This window comes from Sapajus apella, unplaced genomic scaffold, assembly GCF_009761245.1.
Source record: "Sapajus apella isolate SASKATOON/1434 unplaced genomic scaffold, GSC_monkey_1.0 scaffold55, whole genome shotgun sequence".
Lineage (NCBI taxonomy): Eukaryota > Metazoa > Chordata > Mammalia > Primates > Cebidae > Sapajus > Sapajus apella.
Genome location: NW_022436995.1, coordinates 7198793 through 7221532, shown reverse-complemented (window position 1 = coordinate 7221532; position 22740 = coordinate 7198793). Strand labels below are relative to the sequence as shown.

Below are 22740 nucleotides of genomic sequence, written 5' to 3'. Positions count from 1 at the left end.
CATATGAGACAGAAGATGTTGCATCCATCCTAAAGTCAGGAGCCAAAGGGGAGAGGCTGCATCAACCACAGTGTTTCCGTATCAGCAGAAAAGCAAAAGCTTTGTCAGGCCCCTCCGGTCCCCGCAGACTTCCACTTAGGTCTCATCCAACAGGATTATGTACCATGGCCACCCCAGCAGATGAGGAGGCTGAAAGAGCAAGTACCTACCTGGACACCTTGCCAACCCAACAGAATTGCCTCCTCCTATGGATGGGGTGGTATGGGAAGAGAGAGAGCAAGCCCTAGTGTACAAGGCTATTGTGGAGGGGACACAAATGTGCTAGGGCAGCAAGGCTGCACTTGGTAGGAGGAAGAGGACATGAATGAGGCGGGAGTGGAGTGTTGTCCTGCCCTTTGAATTTGTGATTATATTTAAGTGGCCGCAGAGGACCATACCAGTACGTACTCCTTCCTTCATCCTGTTCTTGACACTCTATATTCTTTCTGCCCCAATCCCAGACTGACAGCCCTTTGTGCTAAGCAACGTGATAAGAATTAGATCATCTGACTCACTGTTTTGTTTTGCTTTTTTAGTTCTTAGCAAATAATAGGTATTTAATACATGATTGCTTAATTAATCAATGAAGAAGATGAAGAAATTTTAGGTTGATATCAGCTGACAAGGGCCTTTGACTGCTGTGGCCAGAGGTGTTCATTGCTTCCAAGGAGAAACTACTCAGGGGCCCAGGGAGTTTGGACACTGGAATCTACCCATACAAAGGCCAGCAAAGAGGTCCAACCTCAGACAAGAGGAATCTGAGGAGCTTGATGATTCTCTAGTTTTGAGTCTCACTGAAAACACCTCTGTGGCCTTGTTGCGGCATCATGTGATTACAGCTCCATGGTTTCCTTCTTTGTCTTTGCAGAGCCAGCTCTCCCAGGCACTGAACGGACTGTCAGACAGGGCTAAGGAAGCCAAGGAGTTTCTGGTACAGCTCCGCAACATGGTCCAGCAGATCCAGGTATGGGCATTTCCTGGGACACAATGAAACCCCACGGGCTAATATATAACTGTGCGGCGGGAGAGTTTCTTTCTCCTTTTATTTTTAAGTGTTATGGGAAAATTCCTTTTCGTTGTTGTTGTTGTTGTTCTTTATATACAAACACATATAGAGATCAACTTCAAACATACCCCTTCTTAAGGTAGTTACCTTCTGCCAACAAGCCAGAAACACAGCCTGCTTTTCCAACCGGTTCCTGGTTCCTGGCTTCCACACTAAGGTCCTAAATTCTCTACTACTAAATATGCAGAAAAAGGCCTATGTCTTTGTAAATTCAGGGTCCTTATTGCTGAGTTGGTAAGATCCTGTAGGTTCTCAAAACGCCTTGTAATAATTGTATTATTCAATGGTAACAGATCATAGGTTTCTCTTTTTTTCATCCTTCCTTTATTTCCTTCCTGCCTTTCATTTTTTTCTTTTTTATTCCTCCCTTCTTCCTTCTTTCTTTTTTTCTTCCTTCCTTTCTTCCTTTCGTTCTTCTTTTCTTCCTCCCTGACCCACAATAATGCTTCTCCTCCATTTAGACATTTAAATATTTTTTGACCATGATCCCCTGGCAACTGTAATTTCAGATTGCTTTACCTAGACACAATGAACAGCAATTCAAGCAGCATTTAAGAGCTCATAAATTCTCCACTAGAGCTGAAGGGGAAAAACCATAAATTATATGAGACAACAAAATAATGACCCTCTTATGTTTTGAAGTTTGCCTCACAGAAATAACCTTAGCTTGTTTTTTGCTGGCCTCCAGTAAATTGACTAAGTTCATATTTCACCATGTCAAGGCAGGTATGGATTTTTAAATGGAAGCTAGCCTTTCAAAGAATTACACACTGATTTCTTTGCCTTTTTTTTTGGCACACAGGCCCATGTTAAACTTTTGATTCCCTAACAACCTAGCAGTTTTGTATACTTCCTTCTGTTTTCCAAAGCAATAGAGTTTATCAATCAGTTCTTTCTTTACTCTGCTGGCATAAAATGTACAGCCCCAGGCTTGCCTCTGCCCAGGCCTCTTCATCAGAGCAAAGCTTTCTTTCTGCTCTAAATCAGTGACCAAGCTTACAAGGAGAAGGTCTCCCCTCACCCCACACTCCAATATTACCCTGCATGTGGCATAGAGAGAGAGCTCTTAAATGATTTCCAAGGGCCATCTCTGAGAGCTCAAAAGCAATTGCCTTGAAAGCCAAAATTTAGCATTGCTCAAGCAATTACTAATATATTCCTTATACGAAGATCTTGCATTTGAAAACAATTACTAAATGCCTATCTGTTGATTATTGTATAAAGAGACACATTCTTTATGACTTTAGTAATAAATTAAAATTTGATAGGTTAAATTGCTCCTTCCTTACCAGCCCCCAAAAGTTTATAGTTTACTCAACTGAGTAGTGCTTTGTAAGTACTACTAATGTATATGTGAGTATTTAGCTTTCATTCACTGTGAATTACTTTTTTTCAGATTATGGTTTAAGAATCAAAATTGTATATGTAACTCATTGAAGGGATTATCCTTAATAAATGCATATAACTCATTGAAAGAATTGCTTAAAAGAAATGTTTATGGTATGTACAGATTTAAATCAAATAAAAATGTTATATCCAGCATTTAATTTAAACATCATGGGAAAGTTATAATTCATTTAGTATGTAGTTGCCTTTCCCCTGCAAGGTGTTGGGTCATGTCTGATTTTTATGCCAGGGTGATCACTATTACACACATCGATTGTTTTTAACCACCTACTATTTGCTTTCCTTAATGAAAGAGGCAAGTACTTTTGCCCATTATTCTCGTATCTTATAAACTTCTGTTCTCATTGGATTATTGTTAATACTGAAGACCAGTACCATTTTCTTTCTTCTTCATTCCTTTGATTTTTAACGATTTCTTGTGCCTCAGCAATGCCCTGCTCACTCCTCATTGCCTTTTTGAATGCCAGCTTCCACCATATATAGCTAGACGTATGTGGCCCTCAAAAGTATTCATGCCCAACTCTATAAGCTAAAGCTTTGTTTTACTTAATATAATGCAAATTGTGGAAATGATTTCCTTTTGATAAATTTAAGCAATAAATATTTATCCTTTTCAATCTAAATTTAAGGAGAAACATGACCACTGTAGAATAAAGTTTATCCAGTTATTTTTTTTAATTACCAAACGTGCATTGTGGACAGAGTTCCTTTTCATTCCCTTCAGCAGGATGGGGGAGCTCTGTTTTCTCTGGCAGCCTGAGGCACCCAGCACCTTGCAGTTGAGAAATGTGCTCTATTACACAGGAGAACAGTGTGGAGTTTGAAGCCTGTCTCGTGGCCCAATGTGATGCCCTCATTGATGCCCTCAACAGAAGAAAAGCCCAGCTGCTGGCCCGTGTCAACAAAGAGCATGAGCACAAGCTGAAGGTGAGTGCTGAATCATGGGAAGAACAGAAGCCAACAAGCCAGGCTTCTGGGGGTCATGATGGACAGGCTGGGAGAATTCCTTCCCCTGGGTAGGAAGAGAGGATGATAGGGTGTCGGTTTTAGCTCTTTCCTTGCTTCTCATGTGGGCATTTATTGCTATAAATTTCCCTCTAGACACTGCTTTAAATGTGCCCCAGAGATTCTGGTACGTTGTGTCTTCCAGAATCTCTGGGACACATTTAAAGCAGTGTCTAGAGGGAAATTTAGCTCGTTGGTTTCGAAGAAGATCTTTATTTCTGCCTTCATTTCATTGTTTATCCAGTCAACATTCAAGAGCCAGTTGTTCAGTTTCCATGAAGTTGTGTGGTTCTGAGTTAGTGTCTGAATTCCGAGTTATAATTTGATTGCACTGGGGTCTGAGAGAGTGTTTGTTATGATTTTCATTCTTTTGCATTTGCTGAGGAGTGATTTACTTCCAATTATGTGATCAGTTTTAGAGTAAGTGCGATGTGGTGCTGAGAAGAATGTATATTCTGTGGATTTGGGGTGGAGAGTTCTGTAAATGTGTATTAGGTTTGCTTGGTCCAGATCTGAGTTCAAGTCCCAGATATCTTTGTTAATTTTCTGTCTCATTGATCTGTCTAATATTGACAGTGGAGTGTTAAAGTCTCCCACTATTATTGTGTAGGAGTCTTAAGTCTCTTTGTAGGTCGTTAAGAACTTGCTTTATGTATCTGGGTGCTCCTGTATTGGGTGTGTATATATTTAGGATTGTTAGCTCTTCTTGTTGCATTGATCCTTTTGCCATTATGTAATGCCCCTCTTTGTCTCTTTTGATCTTTGTTGGTTTAAACTCTATTTTATCAGAGACGGGGATTGCAACTCCTGCTTTTTTTTTTGCTCTCCATTTGCTTGGTAAATCTTCCTCCATCCCTTTATTTTGAGCCTATGTGTATCCTTGCACATGAGATGGGTTTCCTGAATACAGCACACCAATGTTTGACTTTTTATCCAATCTGCCAGTCTATGTCTTTTGATTGGAGCATTTAGCCTATTTACATTTAAGGTTAATATTATTATGTGTGAATTTGATCCTGCCATTTTGATACTAGCTGGTTGTTTTGCCATTAGTTGAGGCAGTTTCTTCCTTGTGTCAATGCTCTTTATCATTTGGTAGTTTCTGGAGTGGCTGATACTGGTTGTTCCTTTCTATGTTTAGTGCTTCTTTCATGAGCTCTTGTAACGCAGGCCTGCTGGTGATGAAATCTCTCAGCAATTGCTTGTTCATAAAGGATTTTATTTCTCCTTCACTTATGAAGCTTAGTTTGGCTGGATATGAAATTCTAGGTTGAAAGTTCTTTTCTTTAAGGATGTTGAATATTGGCCCCCACTTTCTTCCGGCTTGTAGGGTTTCTGCTGAGAGATCCACTGTGAGTCTGATGGGCTTCCCTTTGTGGGTGACACGACCTTTCTCTCTGGTTGCTCTTACCATTTTTTCCTTCATTTCGACCCTGGTGAATCTGACAATTATGTGCTTACTCTTCTTGAGGAATATCTTTGTGGTGTTCTCTGTATTTCCTGGACTTGAATATTGGCCTGCCTTGCTAGGTTGGAGAGGTTCTCCTGGATAATATCCTGAAGAGTATTTTCCAGCTTGGATTCATTCTCTCTGTCACATTCAGGTACACCTATCAAACATAGATTAGGTCTTTTCACATAATCCCATATTTCTTGGAGGCTTTGTTCATTTCTTTTTACTCATTTTTTCTCTAATCTTGCCTTCTCATTTTATTTCATTGAGTTAATCTTCAATCTCTCATATCCTTTCTTCTGCTTGGTCCATTTGGCTATTGGCTGTTGAAACTTGTATATGCTTCATAAAGTTCTCATATTGTGTTTTTCAGCTCCATAAATTCATTTATATTCATCTCTAAGCTGTTAATTCTTGTTAGCATCTCGTCAACCTTTTTTCAAGGTTCTTAGTTGCTTTACATTGGATTAGAACATGTTCTTTTAGCTCAGAGAAGTTTGTTATTACCCACTCTCTGAAGCCTATTTCTGTCAATTCATCAGACTCATTCTCCATCCAGCCTTGTTCCCTTGCTGGTAAGGAGTTGTGATCCCTTGGAGGAGGAGAGGTGTTCTGGTTTTGGGTGTTTTCATCATTGTTGCACTGGTTTCTTCCCATCTTTGTGGATTTATCTACCTGTGATCTTTGTAGTTGGTGACTTTTGGATGGGGTCTCTGAGTGGATGTCCTTTTTGTTGAGGATGAAGTTATTTCTTTTTGTTTTTTAGTTTTCCTTCTAACAGGCCTCTCTGCTGTAGGACTGCTGGAGGTCCACTCCAGACCCTACTTGCCTGGGGATCACCTGCAGCAGCTGTAGAACAGTAAGGGTTGCTGCTAGTTTCATCTTCTGTTATCTTTGTCCCAGAAGGATACCTGCCAAATGTCGGCCCGAGCTCTCCTTTTTGAGGTGTCTCTGGATATACAGGGGCCGGGAAGCTGCTTGAGGAGACAGTCTGTCCCTTATAGGAGCTTAAGTGCTGAGCTGTGAGCTCCATTGTTCCGTTCAGAGCTGCTGGGCTGGTACGTTTAATCTGCTGCAGTGGAACTCGTAACTGCCTTTTTTTCCCAGGTGCTCTGTCCTGGGAAGGTAGGGCTTTATTTATAAGTTCCTGACATGCTGCTGACTTTTTTCAGAGATTCCCTGCCAGAAAGGGGGTAGCCTAGTCACAGACTGCCAGCAGAGGCATTTCTGAGCTGCTGTGGGCTCTGTCCAGCTGCTGTGTGAACTTCCTTGCTGTTTTGTTTATAGAGGTATAGTTAGAACTGCCTTGGTAATGGCAGTCTGCCTCAGTAATGACGTACTGCCTCGGTAATGGCGGACTGCCTCCGTAGTGGTGGGCTGCCTCAGTAATGGTGGACTGCCTCCGTTGTGGTGGGCTGCCTCGGTAATGGCAGACTGCCTCAGTAGTGGTGGACTGCCTCAGTAATGGCTGACACCCTTCCCCCCACAGAGCTGGACTGTCCTGGATCCAGCTGTGCTTGCTGTGAAACACTCAATCCAGAGCGTTTCAGATTGCTGGTCTTTGTGGGGGTGGGACCTGCCGAGCCAGATCACCTGGCTCACTCTTTCAGCCCCCTTTTTTTCAGTTGAATGGGTGATTCTGTCTCCCAGGCATTCCAGGCGCCAGTTGAAATGGCCACCCAGATTTGTGTGAGTTTTTGTGCAGAGACCCACTGTACCAGCTGAAACAGCCTTGCTGGAGGCTCATGGCACTTTTCCACCCCGGAATCTCTTGTTCTGTGGGCAGTAAAAACTCGTTTGGAAATGGCAGTGATGACTCACCCTCTGCATTCTCACTGGGAACTGCACTCCAGAGCTGTTCCTATTTGGCCATCTTGGATCATCTCCTCAAAATTTTAACTTTTTTTCTTAATGGAAATATCTTTTTTGAAACATTGCAAATACTTTCCTGGCATTTTAAAACAGAATATGGTGAACAGTTTGCGATAGTCACATGGTGATGGTAGGACAACTCCAGGTTTTCTTTTTTTTTCTTTTCTTTTTTCTTTTTCTTTTTTTCATTTTTTTTTTTTTTGAGACGGAATCTTGCTATATTGCCCACGCTGGAGTACAGTGGCACGATCTTGGCTCACTGCAACCTCTGCCACCTGGGTTCAAGTGATTCCCCTGCCTCAGCTTCCCGAGTAGCTGGGACTACAGGTGTGTGCCACCACACTCGGCTAATTTTTTGTATTTTAATAGAGACAGTGTTTCACCATGTTGGCCAAGATGGTCTTGATCTCCTGACTTCATGATCTGCCCACTTTGGCCTCCCAAAGTGCTGGGATTACAGGCGTGAGCTGACACATGCAGCCAACTCTAGGATTTCTATATGGGAGAGATATAAAGACAGCAATCTGGAGGGAAGAGGGAATTTTTTGACAATTGTAAATGCATCATTTATTCCTATCAAAGAATGGCAGAAGGCATGAGAAGCCCCCTTGCCCTCCTGCTTCATGCTGCCTCTGCAGAACAGGACTGTGTGAAAATCACTTAAGGACTATGCTGTGGCTGCAGATGTCATTGCCCAGGAATGGCTTTCACACATCGCTGGGATGCCACATCGCATGACTGTGTCCTCGTCCCTCCTCTGATGGTCCATCTGTGCTGGCTGGGCTGCCCCAGTGGGGCATGCGGATGCATTTGGGGGCTGCTGAGCAGAGGCAGCTGCCTGCCCTCATTCCACCCTGCCCAGCCTGGAGTTTCCTGCCCAGAACTTAAAGGACTGCAGAAACCAGAGACAGGTGGCTGGCTGCCCCCCACAGCAGTGGAGCTGTTCTGTCTTCTGTGTCAAGTGATTTGTTTCTCTGCTGTTTTCAGATGATTGTATCTGTCATTGCTTCCAAAAACAGCCACCAGTGCCACTTACACCATCATGACCACTGATACAGGCCTCTACGGCTCACTTACTCTCCTTCTCTCCCCCTGCCTTTTCCCTTTCTTGTCACTTTCATTGCGACTCAGGTTTGTGAGAAAAGACTGGCCTTTTATAGACATCACTTGCCAAGCACAGTACTTCTTTCTATCTTTGTTGGCTAACCCAACACTCACTGTCCTGCAGGGATAATCTTATGTTCTTCCGCTTCCCTTTGGCTGAGTTGTATGAGGCCCTGCTTTTTACTGACAAAGAGAGGAGTTGTGTGTGTATTTTTCTGGCAACTCTGGCTCCTTGAGCAATCCAAAAAACTAGGGATGCTGGAAAGTGAGTGTGTATTTACACAGTCTATAATCCTTCATGTCCATCTCTGAAAGCACTGATTGCCTGAACAGATTTAATAGTTCTGGTTCTGAGGTAAGATGGAACTGAGCGGTAAAGAACCCACGTTCTGGGTTATAGAGGCTGGGGTGAGAGGACACACTTTCTCACTTACTAGGCTTCTCACCTTAGGCAAGTCTGTGGCTCAAAAGTTTATTTCATCTGTGTGTAAAATAAGGCTGTAAGTGGTACCTCATAGGGCATTGCAAAGCATTTAGCTTGATCTTTGGTGTATATTACTATTATTGTTGAGATCATTGAGAGAGAACACCTGGAAATATGGTTTCATTCAACACACTGAAGAAGAGTTTCCAGGGGCTTGTTTTCTATGATACTAGAGTTCATAGTGTAGAATTAGTCCATACACTGGTGTTATTATCCATGAACCTGGGAGATTCTTTAGTGGCATGAGTTCATAATTGATCATTGTATAAAACAGTTCACAAAGTTTGGTGAGCTATTTTTTTTTTTTTTTTTTTGAGATGGAGTTTTGCTATTGTTGCCCAGGCTGGAGTGCAATAGTGCAATCTCGGCTCACTGCAACCTCTGCCTCCCGGGCTAAAGTGATTCTCCTGCCTCAGCCTCCTGAGTAGCTGGATTACAGGCATGCGCCACCACACCTGGATAATTTTGTATTTTTTTAGTAGAGACGGGGTTTTTCCATGTTGGTCAGGCTGGTCTTGAACTCCCAACCTCTGATCCGCCTGCCTCGGCCTCCCAAAGTGCTGGGATTACAGGCGTGAGCCACCACGCCTGGCCGGGTGAGCTATTTTTAAAAGCTAAAAAAAGCTTTTGAGACATATGCAGATATGGTCATGTTTGAGGAAAACTGTTTGAAATGTAAATTATAGTTAATACTACTCTGTGGTTTGAAAAAATGCTGGGAGCCAAAAATCTATTTTCAGAATGTAGTGAACTAAAGCAAATGTCAGATAGCTACTGAGAAAAGAAGTGTTTTTGAGCTTCCAAGTAAAATGTGACTAGCTCATATTTGGAACTACTTGGGCAATATTCCAGCAATCAGCAGAGCACACTGGACCCCCAGGTGTTTTGTCCGTTGTGTTAACATCCGTCCCAGGTCTGCTTTAGCTGAAGACATCCTGAAATTTCCTCACTATCGGTGCTACTCACAGGGAAATTGTGATGACACTTAAGCAAAATTGTGCCATTAATGAGATCTGTGCTTTCTTCAGAAACTTTACACATGCCACTTTCTCTTGATAAGCCCAAAGAATATCTGAAAATAATTTTTGTTTATGTAACATTAACAATTTGAAATAACTCTGAAATTGTCTTAAATATGCCCTCTCTAATATTTTAGAATAAATTCACACATTGAATAGCAAGAGATGATATGTATTTTCTTGGTTACCTTTGAACTCTAAGATCCTCTGAAAGAAAAAAATGTTACAGTTATTCCAAATGATTCTCAAGAGAAAGTCTAGTTTTCAGTTTCCATGTATGGTTGGTAAATTTAACATACCAACATAATTACTCAGCAAGGATGCTAAGGGCTGATGGTAAAGCTTACCGTGTTGCAGTCTTCATATTAATATTTACTGAGGGCTTCTGTGTGCCAATTGTAGTTATCTGTAGAATGCTTGATTTTGAGACCCAGTGTAACATTTGAGTTTTGTTAGAATAATTATAATTATTTTCACCATTATATTTGTTATTTACTATGTATTGCATGTTATAATCCCATTATGTTTGCCCAAAATTAATTATATCACATGTCATTAGGAACACAAATTTAAATTATGGATATTATTGGCATATGAACTGCATACTGCAGCTATTTTGCCATTGTTTTATGACAGGGAAATAATCCTTTGATTCAGATGAGAGAGAGGAAAGAAAGAAAGTGGGAGGGAGAGAGGAAGGGAAAAAGGAAGGGAAAAAGGAAAGAAAGAAGGAAAGGAAAATGGAAGGGAGGGAGGGAGGGAAGGAAGGGGAGGAAGGAAGGAAGGCAGGCAGGCAATACCAGCTCACAAAAAATTAAAAATAATGATATATTATTTGACTGGCTACAGCCATTACTAGGAAGAAAACTCAACTAATTTAAGCCAAGAACCACCTCAATCCCTGTAAAACTAACAGCAAAGAACTCCATTATTCCATTACGGTGAAGACTTTTGGAAAAATTAGGCACACTAGAACAACTGGAAGTGTTCAATTGCCCTCAGTAGAAGTCTGTAGAAACCAATTCTAATCATTTAACCACAATTGTGATTGATTACAAGCCCATGATTAATGATGGATTCCTTTCAGGGTTTCATTTGGCATATTTTGCAGTCCTCTGCTTCCCACCTTGTAAGAGCAAAAATCCCAAGAGAGTCTGTATGGGATAAGGTGCCCAGGCCACCCATGGAATTACCAGGAAGCCCCATTCACAGCTGGAGGACTGGGTTAGAGGATACACCCCTGAACAGCCCCCTACTCACTTTGACAATGTCAATGAAAGTCAGTCTCAAGCCGGGCGCGGTGGCTCACGCCTGTAATCCCAGCACTTTGGGAGGCCGAGGTGGGTGGATCACAATGTCAAGAGATCGAGACCATCCTGGTCAACATGGTGAAACCCCGTCTCTACTAAAAATACAAAAAGTCAGCTGGACATGGTGGCACGTGCCTGTAATCCCAGCTACTCAGGAGGCTGAGGCAGGAGAATTGCCTGAACCCAGGAGGCGGAGGCGGCGGTGAGCCGAGATCGCGCCGTTGCACTCCAGCCTGGGTAACAAGAGCGAAACTCCGTCTCAAAAAAAAAAGAAAAAGAAAAAAAAGAAAGTCAGTCTCAGAACTTGCTTCTACATTTACTTCTCCGTACAAGGATACAGTATTCTATACACTAAGAGCATGCTTTGCATATTCCACTCAATGTTTACTGATAAAGCATTGGTGATATTCACACTTGTAGAATAGAAATTTCACAGCTTTACTGTTAAAAATCTCAAGACATCCTAAAAACAGGTGTGTGGTTTATTTAATAGGTTTAAATGATCCTTCTCTTGATTAAAAACTCAAAGCGTCAGACTTGCCTTTGAAATGGTTAGTTGCCAGTGTGGGTAAATTAATAACATTAGTACAGAGGATGGTATGAAGAGAATAGGGAAAATATTTGCCTTAAACTATGGAGGAGAATGGTGACATGTGAGAAATTTAAAATGCTCTTTAAGTTAAATGCTCTAAGTTTTAGTGAATGTGACAATGATATGGTAGATAACATTCTACTCTTGGAAAAAACAGGAGATTTCTTTAATACCAGAAAGATCTAACAGCCAAAGTACTTCACCTTTAATTCACACAGTTAATTCAAAGCATCAGTTGGTCATCATGCTTTAGTACATGGCAGGACACATAGAAACTCCCTCCTGATTAAAAGGACCCATGGAGAACAAATCCCTCAAGCTTGCATATGAAAAGTACAGTCAGTCCCCCATATCCATGGATTTTGCATCCATGAATGCAACCAACAATGGATTGAAAATATTTGAAAACAAAAGTCTCTCCTGGAACATGTACAGACTATTTTCTTATTATTCCTTAAACCAGCAGTCCCCAACCCCAGCTGGTCCCTTTTCAGCACCAGGGACCAGTTTCATGGAAGACAATTGTCTTCCCTGGACTACAATTGTCTGCTCAGTATCTGTGGGGGATTGATTCCACAATTCCCTGTGGATACCAAAATCCACAGATGCACAAGTCCCTGATATAAAATGGCATAGTTTCATTAATGTCATTGTGTTAATAATAATAATATAATTTATGTTACATTAATAATAATATAATTAATATTATATTAATAATGACATAATGTTATTGTGTTATTAGTAATATAATGTTATTAATATCATTATTAGAGAGAGTGCAGGGGGTGGTGGGGCAGGTGGGGGATGGTTTCAGGATGAAACTGTTGCACCTCAGATCATCAGGTATTAGATTCTTATAAGGAGCACATAACCTAGATCCCTTGCCTGCACAGTTCGCAATAGGGTTCCTGCTCCTATGAGAATCTAATGCCGATGCTGATCTGAAAGGAGGTGGCCGACTCCTCACCTCCTGCTGTGCAGCCCAGTTCCTAGCAGGCCACAGACCAGAGCTACTCCACGGCCCAGGGGTTAGGGACCCCTGCCCTGAACAATATACTATAATACCTTTTACATTGTAATTAAATATTATAAATAATCTAGAGATGATTTAAAGGATATAGAAGGATATGCATAGGCTATATTCCAATAGTTTGCCATTTTATATCAGGGGCTTGAGCATCTTCGGATTTTGGCATCTGCAGGGAATCATGGAATCAATCCCCCACAGATACTGAGGAGATAACTGTACTGGACCTTAAACAAAAAGGATTAAAGGATGACCTTATGCTTAGGGGAAATTGTTTTAAACTATAATGGGAAGGCATAGCTTATATTTAAGAAAGAACTTTTTGAAATAGTAGAGAAAGAAAGTTAGTGTTCACTTAGGCGGCAGTTCATTAGTGATATCCTGTCAAAACCTATAATGAGAGAGAGTACTATAGGAAAAAGCATTGGCAAGGTACGGTAGCTTACACCTGTAATCCCAGAGCTCTGGGGGGCCAAGGTGGGAGGATCACTTGAGCCCAAGAGCAGCCTGGATGACCTGGAGAAGCCCCATCTCTACCAAAAATATACAAATTCTCCAGGTGTGGTGGCATGTGCCTATAGTCCCAGCTACTAAGGAGACTGAGGTGGGAGGATCACTTGAGCCTAGGAGGTTGAGGCTGCAGTGAATTGTGAGCGTGCCACATCACTCCAGCCTGAATGACATAGACGCTGTCCAAAAAGAAAGAAAGGGAGAGAGGGAGAGGGAGAGGGAGGAGAGGGAGGGGGAGGGAGAGGGAGAGGGAGAGGGAGAGGGAGAGGGAGGGGAAAGAAAGAAAGAAAGGAAGGAAGGAAGGAAGAAGGAAGGAAGGATGGAAGGAAGGAGGGAAGGAGGGAAGGAAAGAAGGAAGGAAGGAAGGAAACAAAAAGAAAGAAAGAAAGAAAGAAAGAGAAAGAAAGAAAAGAAAGAGAGAGGCAAAGAAAAGGCATTTATTTAAAAAGCATAAAGAAAAATTTTTAAAGAACCACATGTAAAATGTAGAGGTAAGTGGAGGTGGGGGAAGGTGTCAAGGTCATGGTTGCATTAAGAATGAAATTCCCTTTAATGAGCCTCAGGTCTTGCTGCTGGTTGTGTCACTAGAACTGACTGGAGAAAGGAGATTGGCCTGTTAGTGATGGGAATGTAATTGTGGACAGGCAGGACAAAATTCTACCGGTGTATTGTGTACTCTCTCCTGGGTTGCTCTGTGCTACTGACAGTGTATAAGAATTCAAAGGGACACAACAGTCCTTCAGACTCTCCTTTAACAAATAGGTGGCAGTGTTATATCCTGACCCAATAAATGACCTTTATAAATCTTCCACTTAACAAAATAAAACTGTTCCAATGATCGATAGGCACTTGCCGTCCAGAACAGATGGTGGCTCTGCTGATAAAACTTTAAAAGCCTTCTCTGAAACTGTGGACTACAGATTAATTCACTGTCTGGTGGGAGCTGGCTTAGGCTTTAGTGCAGATGAAAGCAGGAAGACTGTCTCTCAGGCTCTATTTGTGTCATTCTGTAACTTGCACTGTCCCTGAGAAAAGGACCTCTTGAATCAAGCCCGCTGCAAACATGATGCCAAGGGGTCCTCTGGCACATCAGAGCCAAAGCACAGAAATGTGTTATTCAAAGACAACAGAGAGGTGGCCTGGCTTTTGGGAATCATTTTCCATGAAAAACTCAATATAGAAATAAATCACCACAAAATGTGGTATAAGCAACACAGGCTGAAGAAGGTAGCAAGTAAGAGAATTGATAAAGACAAGTAGAGAGAAAGTATTTATATGCTTTAAAGATCTGATTCAAGATAATCTGGCTGATTTCTATAATGTGGGAAATCTTGCTAAATTAATTCAGAAAATATAAGTTAATTACAGGGCACCAAAAATGCTTCTCTGGGAACCCTGTAGTTTAATTTTAAGCAGTGATTTTATCACAGGCTGTTGTGATCATTGTGAATGACTGATTAAAATGTAAAAAGGTGGACTAAAATTAACTGTATCAAGAGTGAGGCCCAGGAACTCAGGAATACTGAGTCCTTCCAAGAAGCTTGAGTCATAGAATACAGGAGCCAACAGCAAACCCCTGCTGAAACTCCCTGGTAATTTGGCAGTGCAACAATTAAGCTTCTTTACAGTCAGCAGAGAGCCCCAGCACTCAGACAGCTCCTTCAGCACCCAATAAACCACGCTTGATAAGGAAATTTATAGAAGCAAACATGGAATTTTATGAGGACTGAGTAATGTATTTATTTCAGTACATTAATGCATCATTGAATTGAATCCTCTGGAAAGGAAACACAACGATTCAGTCTATTTTATCTCAAAAGCAGACTGACTCTGGGTTATAGTGCTCAGATTCTATCTGTCCTTGTTATTCAGAATTCCGGTACCCATAGTCAAAGGGCAAGTGTCATTTGAATAATGAAATGATGACTATGGAGGTGGTTGCTACCTAGCAACACCAATACACTGGCTACCAAAATATAAAAGTGTCATCCTGATAACAAGTTAGTTCAGCCTCATACCACAGAGGGGAATAGCATATTAGCTGTAGGCCACCTCTCTTTAATTTTTAAATGTTTTACATGTGGGGTTTTTTCTCCCCAAGAGATAGAATCCTAACCTTCCCGTTATTTTCTGAATAAAAAATAAAATAATTTGTACTCATTGACCCCAGACCAACATACGGTGATGGTGGTTGTCAGGCATACTGGATGTGAGAAGAAAATAAATCAACCAGCGAATTTAAATTCATTCCCCCCAAAATTCACAAAAGTAATCTTTCCATCAAAGTTTTTTCCTTTCACCAATGACAATAAAGAGATTTTTAATCCTACATTTTATTTTACTTCTTAATTATTATTAAAATTTAAAAAGCAATAACAAATCATCTGTCAGAAAATCGGGTGACCTAAATAGCCAAAACAATCTTGAAAAAGGACAAAGCTGAAGTTCTTATATTTGCTAACTTCAAAACTTATTACAAAGCAGCAGTCATCAAAATAGTGGATACTAGCATAAAGACCACTGTAACAGAATAGAATCCAAAAATAAACTCTTACATACTTGCTCAAATGATTTTCCACAAGGCTTCCAAGATTATCCAATGGGGAAAAGGCAGTATTTTTAATAAATGGTGTGGGGAAAACTGGATATCCATATGCAAAAAAAAAAAAATTAAGTTAGACACTTACCTAACTTCATATCCAAAAATTACCTTGTAATAGATGAAATAGCTAAATATAAAACCTAAAACTGCAAAATCTTAGGAGAAAACACAGGGGAAAAAGCTTTGGGACATTGAGTTTGGCAATGATTGTGCAGGTATGACACCAAAAGCAAAGGAAACAAAAAAAATATGGATAAGTTGAAATATTTATGCCTCAAAGGACACAAGGAGTGAAAAGGCAACCCACACAACAGTATGAAATATTTGAAAATCATGTATCTGATAAGACATTTATATCCAGAATATATAAAGAACTCCTACAACTCAACAACAACAAACCCCAGTTTTAAAAATAGGCAAAGTCCTGATTACCAGCTAGGCTACACAAATGGCCAATAAACACATGAAAATATGCTCAGCATCACCAGCCATTAGGGAATTGCAAATCAAAACACAACGAGATGCCACTTTATACCTTCACAATGGCCATATTTTTAAAAATGAGAAAGTAAGAAGTGTGGGTGAGGATGTGGAGAAATTAGAGCCCTTGCACATTGCTGTGGAAATGTAAAATGGTACAGCTGCCATGGAAAACAGTATGGTGATTCCTGAAAAAATGAAATGTAGAATTACCACATTATCCAGCAATTCCACCTCAGGGTGTAGTACCTCAAAGAAGTGAAAGCAGAGACTTACACAGATATTTGTACACTCGTGTTTATGATAGTTTTATTCACTGTAGTTGAAAATATTCATCAGTGGGTGAATGGATAAACAAAGTACCTCAGAGTATTATTTGCTCTTAAGATGAAAATTATGACACATGCTACAACCTGGTTGAATCTCAGAGGCATTATGCCAAGTGAAATAAGCCAATCACAAAAGGACAAATGTTATATGATGCCACTTATGTAAGAGGTTCCTGGCATAGTGAAATTCATAGAGAAAGAAAGTAGAATGGTGGTTTCCAGGGGCTGGGAGGAAGGGGAAATGAAGACATTGTTTAATGGGTTCAGAGTTTCAATCTGGGAAGATGGAAATGTTCTGGAGATGGATGGTAGTGATAGTTGCACAATAATGTGAAAGTACTTAATGCCATGGAAATATACACTTAAAGATAGTTAAAATGGAAAATGTCATGTTGCGTATATTTTGCCACGGTAAAACATTAGGAGCAAAAAATCAGAAATAATGAATGAGTTGTCAAAATATTAGATGGAAATTAAATGTCCAATAATAAGAGAACAGGAATGATTAAACAAATTAAGATTACCCACTCAGTAGGATATTTTTGTAATCATTGATGGTGGCAACATGAAAAATGCCTGTGATACAGTATTAAGTTGGCGGAAAGGGAAGGTAAAATTGTCATACACAATGACTGCAACAATAAATAAGCCTGGTTCTAGAGAAAAACTAAAAAAAAATGTCAAAATACTTTAAAAATTTACATTAGAATGATAAGAGTATTTGCTTTTTTCATCTATTTCCTGCTTGTTTTGGAAAGTAGATGAAATAATTTTTAAAGGAAAATAAATTTATAACCAAAAATGAAAAAAAGGAACAAAGAACATTTTAAAATAATTATTAGAATCTCTTTTGGCTATTATCCATAAAATCCAAAATGCTAGATATTTTTTAGGCTTTTGCAAAGTAGTATAAATATTGAGGATGTGAGTAATCATGGTTCCTGAAAAACGCTTCTTCAATTTTACCCTTCAAAAACCATTCAAAGACAGATGCAGTGTAGTCCCAGCTACTTGGAAGCTGAGGCAGGAGGATTGCTTGAGCCCAGCAATTCAAGACCAGCTTGGGCAACATGGCAGGACCCCATCTTTGGAAATACATGGACATTCAAGATTTGGGTGACTGAGCAGAGGACACATATGATAAATACCTCTGAAGAAAAAACTTTTCAAGGAATGTCATGTATTAATTACTAAGCACAGACAGCTTCTTAGAGACAGAAACCACTTGCTCAGAGAGATGCCTATGTAGCAGACTCACAGCTGGGCAAATGAGCAGCCTTTACAACTGTTCTCCAAATGAGGCAGTGGCTTCGCTGGGTTATTCTTAAAACTTAATTTTGCATCTGTCTTCTTTCTTTAGTTTGTCATTAGCTCATTGTCTCTCCCAAGCTCCACCTTGGCCCTCCAGGTCCCCCATCACCCATGCAAGGAAAAAGATGCAGAACAATTGGGGAGGGACAGGAAGGGACAGGAGCTGGGTTCAGATGGTGGTATCTGCTCTTTAAGGTTGAGGGTGCTGAAGGTGGACAGTGTTACAAGCACAGCTGCAGCCAAACCTTGGGGAGCTACAGCTCCTCTGCAGACACCCAGAAAACTTTGCACAGCAGAGTCAGCTTCACAGAAAAGAGCAGGGCAAGGAGGAGCTTCGGAGGCTGTTCCTTGACGCTCCAAAGTCACCAGATCTAGGGTTCCAAAATTTATCTGCCTTCCCTTCTGATGGGTCCTGTTGTTACCAGTTTCCTTTGAGAATCTTACCCCATCTGTCTTCCAGAGCCCTTATCCACAGCAGACATTGCCACAAAATAGTCTCATAAATTTAGTTCCGTTCTAGGATGGAATGGATTCTGGTTTGAAGAAGCTTTCCAATGGTCCAGTTTGCTTCTCTTCTACCCTCTGCCATTTTTGACCATCCTGTTCTCTTTTTAATCCTAGGTGGTTCGAGATCAGATCTCTCACTGCACAGTGAAATTGCGCCAGACCACAGGTCTCATGGAGTATTGCTTGGAGGTGATTAAAGAAAATGATCCTAGTGGCTTTTTGCAGGTAAGAGTTAACTAGTTTCTGCTTCAGATTCTAGATGTCCCATAGGACATAGTCTAGGATGCTTAAGTCAGATTTCCAACAGCCCTGGCTGGGCCTGGGTCCCTTGATAACAGAACCTACCTTCATACTGCAGCGTACGTGGGAGTGCCTGCTAAATAAACTCCACTGACTACTTCTTGGAAGTCTCTGTCACCATGTACTACAAGTCTGAGAGATGCATAGGCTTTTTCTGTTTGTTTTGCTTCTTTTTATTCTCTGTTTAATCATGAAAACATAATTCTCTGTAAGTTCTTTCAAAGTGGAGTTACTGCCTTGCCTAAGAAGTCAGTCCTTATTTATTAATGTCTCTTGGACAGTTGTGTCAGATGTCTGAATGTCTAAGTGCATAAGATGTTTACCTTCTTGACACCTCCTACTGGCCAGAAACTCAGTGATTTCTCAAATACAGAGATTTCTCATTCTTCAGTGTTAATTGTTTTAGTGAGATGCTGCATAAGCTGGATTTTACTTAAGCTTTGATCCCAATGATAAGGAAGCTTTTGTTGAGGAACATGTAGATCTCTTCCAAGTCACATTCTACTAAACTAGTCACAAGTGACAGAGGGAGATTGAATATAAAAAATGAAAGAGCTTTCTATCAAAGAATACAGTGATAATCACATGAAGATCATGTGCTTAAAATGTGAGAAATTCCATATGCACCCTTACTAAACTATGTTATGAAATTCATTTCCAAGTTTTGATAGGATGCCCACACTTTAAATTAGAAGGGTTGAGCTATTTATTCTAATAGAAATTAAGTAGTTTCCAACATATCGCCCTTTAAAGTTGTAGACATGTAGTAAATCTGTCATAAATAGCATGATCATATATTCAGATTTGTCTTTTAGATCAGTTAACACCTGCTAATTATTTATAGTGCCCCCTGACTCACAAAAGTGTTCAGATTTGCTTGATATCATGGGTCACCCTAGCCTCAGTGGGGTCTTCCTCACCAACTGCACTGAGGCAATCAGGGTATGAGTCCCAAGGCAGTTTGGGAGTAATGCTCCTGGACAGCCAAGGAGCAGTGCTGTGTTTCGAGTGTGGTGGTGTATTTCTTAGGCTGTGGTCTTTTTGATCTGTTTAGATTTCTGACGCCCTCATAAGGAGAGTGCACCTGACTGAGGATCAGTGGGGTAAAGGCACACTCACTCCAAGGATGACCACGGACTTTGACTTGAGTCTGGACAACAGCCCTCTGCTGCAATCCATCCACCAGCTCGACTTCGTGCAGGTGAAAGGTATGTCCTTGCATCTTCCGAGTCAGAGAGCAACATCCTGAGTGGATGCTGGTGCTTGAAGCAGGATCAGTACCCCTTTGGCTAATGTGACAATAATCTGGAGTGGCTCCTAACTTATCATGTAATGAAAATGTCCCCTTATAAATGTGTGACCTACCTTTCAGCAAGCTGGATAAGTTCAGATCAACTCAATGCTTGCCTCTTTGAGAGTCTTAGAGACTTCAAGTGCTCAGCACCAGAGAACAGCTGACCTGAAAAGAGGAAGGCAGAGAGAGCAAAAGATCATCACAATACATAAATAAAATCTTGGCATAGAGAGTAATCCAGCAATATTGATATAAATCAGGGGAGTCCAGAATTGAAATGACTGCTTCCACATGGGTAGAGATAATGAGCAAATGTCTGAGCATGGGTCAGTGGGAATTTGAGAGGATCACAGTTGGCCTGCCAATATTGGCAGAAAAATGCAAGCCTGGAAGGAAAATGGAAATTTGATATAAACTTTAAAATTAGATTAGGTGATTAAGGGATATGGCAAGGCCTCTGAGATTTTGGGTAGGGACTGAAAATATTTTAAGGAAAATGACTCTTTGAAAGAAAAATAACAACTCAAGCCAACCATGCAACAACATAACATTTTTATGGCAGTGTAAGTAATACCCATTTGAAGAATATTTCTTTTTAACTTTTTGTTTTGAAATACACAAGAAATTACAAAAATAGTAAGAAGTTTTGTCTGCCCTTTACCCAGCTTCCCTTGATGGTTACATCTTGTAGCTATAATATACCAAAACCATGAAGCTGACACTGAACAGTGTGTGTATATAATTCTATGCCATCTTATCCTGTGTACAAATTCATATAATCAGCACTGCATTGGGATACAGAACTGTTTAATCACTACAAAGATCTCCCTTCTGCCACCCTGTTAAAGTCATAGCCTCCCCTCCAACACCTCTAATCTCTGGAAACCACTAATCTTTTCTGCATCCCTATAATTTTGTCATTTGCAGATTTTTTTAGATTAAAATTGATTTGCTCTTTGCAACTCCTAATTTCAGCATCCACATAGTAAATGACTCTTAGCATTCAGTGCTTTAAAAGTTTTGTTTCTTAAGAAAAAGCTACCTGCATCCTTTTATCAAAGAGAATTTTATAAGCCAGCAAGCTTTAGGGCTGTCTTCTCAGGGTCCACATCATGCAGTTAAATGCATTCCAGTACTTGGTCCCAGTACATCTCTCAACTTTTTAATGGATTTTTGCTCTCTTTTATTTTCAACTTTCTCTCTCTCTCTTTTTTTTTTTTTTTTTTTTTTTTTTTTTTTGCTTTTGGTTTAATATGTGTTGCTTTGGGAAGAAGCCTTCATAAATTTTTAAGTTGTGTATAGATTGGAAGTAAGTATGCTTTGTTACAGTAAGAAAAATGTTTAGCATTTATTGAATGCTAACCAAACCAGACATTCTCCCAAGTGTTTTACATATAACTCATTTTATTCTTGTAACCCTAGTAGACAGCTGAAGAAACTGAGGCACACAAAGACTGGGTTACTTTCCTGAGCTCACACAGCTATTGAGTGGCAAGGTCAGGATTCAAAGTCAGGGAACATGGCTAGAGAACCAACTCCTACAACTTCTAGTTGGTGCTATAAAGCTAGTGGCACACTGAGCAGCTTCTTCAAGGGATAAGTGAATTCATCTCTTATTATTAACAAATCTACATTTTTGCTGTAGCAATTCTTTCTTGCTGTTTTAAAAAATATTTTTAATACCAATGTGGTAGCCTATAAAATAAACCCCTCCTTTACAAAATATAGAGCCCCAGATAAATCCCCCTGGATCAGCCTCTTCTGTTCCCAATTCTTTCAGTGACATAAAAATCACTGAAAGGTATGTCACAAGTAGCTTGGAGGAAAAAATATGTCACAAAAGAGCAAAGAAAGGCTTTTGGTGGAAAAGGAAAAAATAAGCTAACCCAATTAGCCTTGGTGAGGGGGCAGGAGGAGGGGGCAGTTAGAGGGTAAAAGCCTCAGGGCTTTGAAATGCTTTTTCAGCTGTCAAAACCCTCTCCTCCCCCATTCATTGGCCTTCTGAGTCATGTCCATCTGCCCATGGTGGAGTCCAGGCCAGTTGGCAGGATGGTGAAGACTGAGCTGGAGTGAACAGCCCTTCACTGGGTATGGGAACTGCAAGTTCATGCTCTCTGCATCACAGACTACATTTCTAAAGCACTGTCACTTGGCCACTTAGGACTGCACACAAAAGTAAGAGGGACAAGGCTGTTTGTCCAGTCTGTTCAAGTCTGCACACACAGCAGAGAATACCAAATATTCTGAGGACCAAAACACAGAACCTCTCCCAGCATAAATCCATCTGAAACCACACAAAACCAGAACAAGTATTCATGAAGTTAACCTAACAGGCCATTTGGTATAATACTGGGTTACAGTCTTCCATTTTCATTTTCTTTTTAACGCTTTGTCTAATTTAATTTACTTCTGATTATTATCACTCTGCCTGACTAATTTGTATGCTTTGCTTTGTGCTCATTGAGTTTAATTAATTCAGTGAGAGCCCAGTCTTCTTTAGAATCTGAATAATTTTCTTCTGTTAGATGCTTGTGTTGGAAAGAAAAAGCGAAAGGTCATGACACAATAGAACTTGACTGGCTGTAGCTGACTTCTATTGGCCTCTGTAATATCTTTTAATATATACACAACTCTTCCTGTGGTAGTGTTAGTCTTTTCATTTTTTAAAGATATTCTTAGTCAGTTTAATAAGCTGCACTTTAACAACTTGTCAGTAAAAAATATGTCAAAAAACTGCACCTCAAAAAAAGAAGTAGCATTTGGAATGGTGCTAAAGTAATCCATCCATTGTGAAACTAACAATACATGCATGTAATTCAATATATATTTTCTTCCTTTCCTTCCTTCCTTCCTTCCTTCCTTCCTTCCTTCCTTCCTTCTTTCCTTCCTTCCTTCCTTCCTTCCTCCTTCCCTCCCTCCCTCCCTCCTTCCCTTCCTCTCTCTCCCTCCTTCCCTCCCTCTTTCTTTCTCTCTCTTTCTTTCTCTCTCTCTCTTTCTCTTTCTCTTTCCTTCTTTCTTTCTTTCTTTCC

The 22740-nt window shown here is 40.4% G+C and overlaps 1 protein-coding gene across 10 annotated transcripts in view; it reads left to right on the top strand.

The window, feature by feature from the left end:
- The window catches only part of TRIM9 (tripartite motif containing 9), a 122109-nt gene that overhangs the window by 69409 nt on the left and 29960 nt on the right, over positions 1-22740 (top strand). For all 10 annotated transcript variants that reach the window (XM_032244579.1, XM_032244580.1, XM_032244581.1 and 7 more), the window contains exons 2-5: positions 908-1003; positions 3317-3439; positions 18232-18342; positions 19472-19625. In XM_032244579.1, coding sequence (XP_032100470.1) covers positions 908-1003; positions 3317-3439; positions 18232-18342; positions 19472-19625 — 484 coding nt within the window. The remainder of the gene's footprint in view (positions 1-907; positions 1004-3316; positions 3440-18231; positions 18343-19471; positions 19626-22740) is intronic.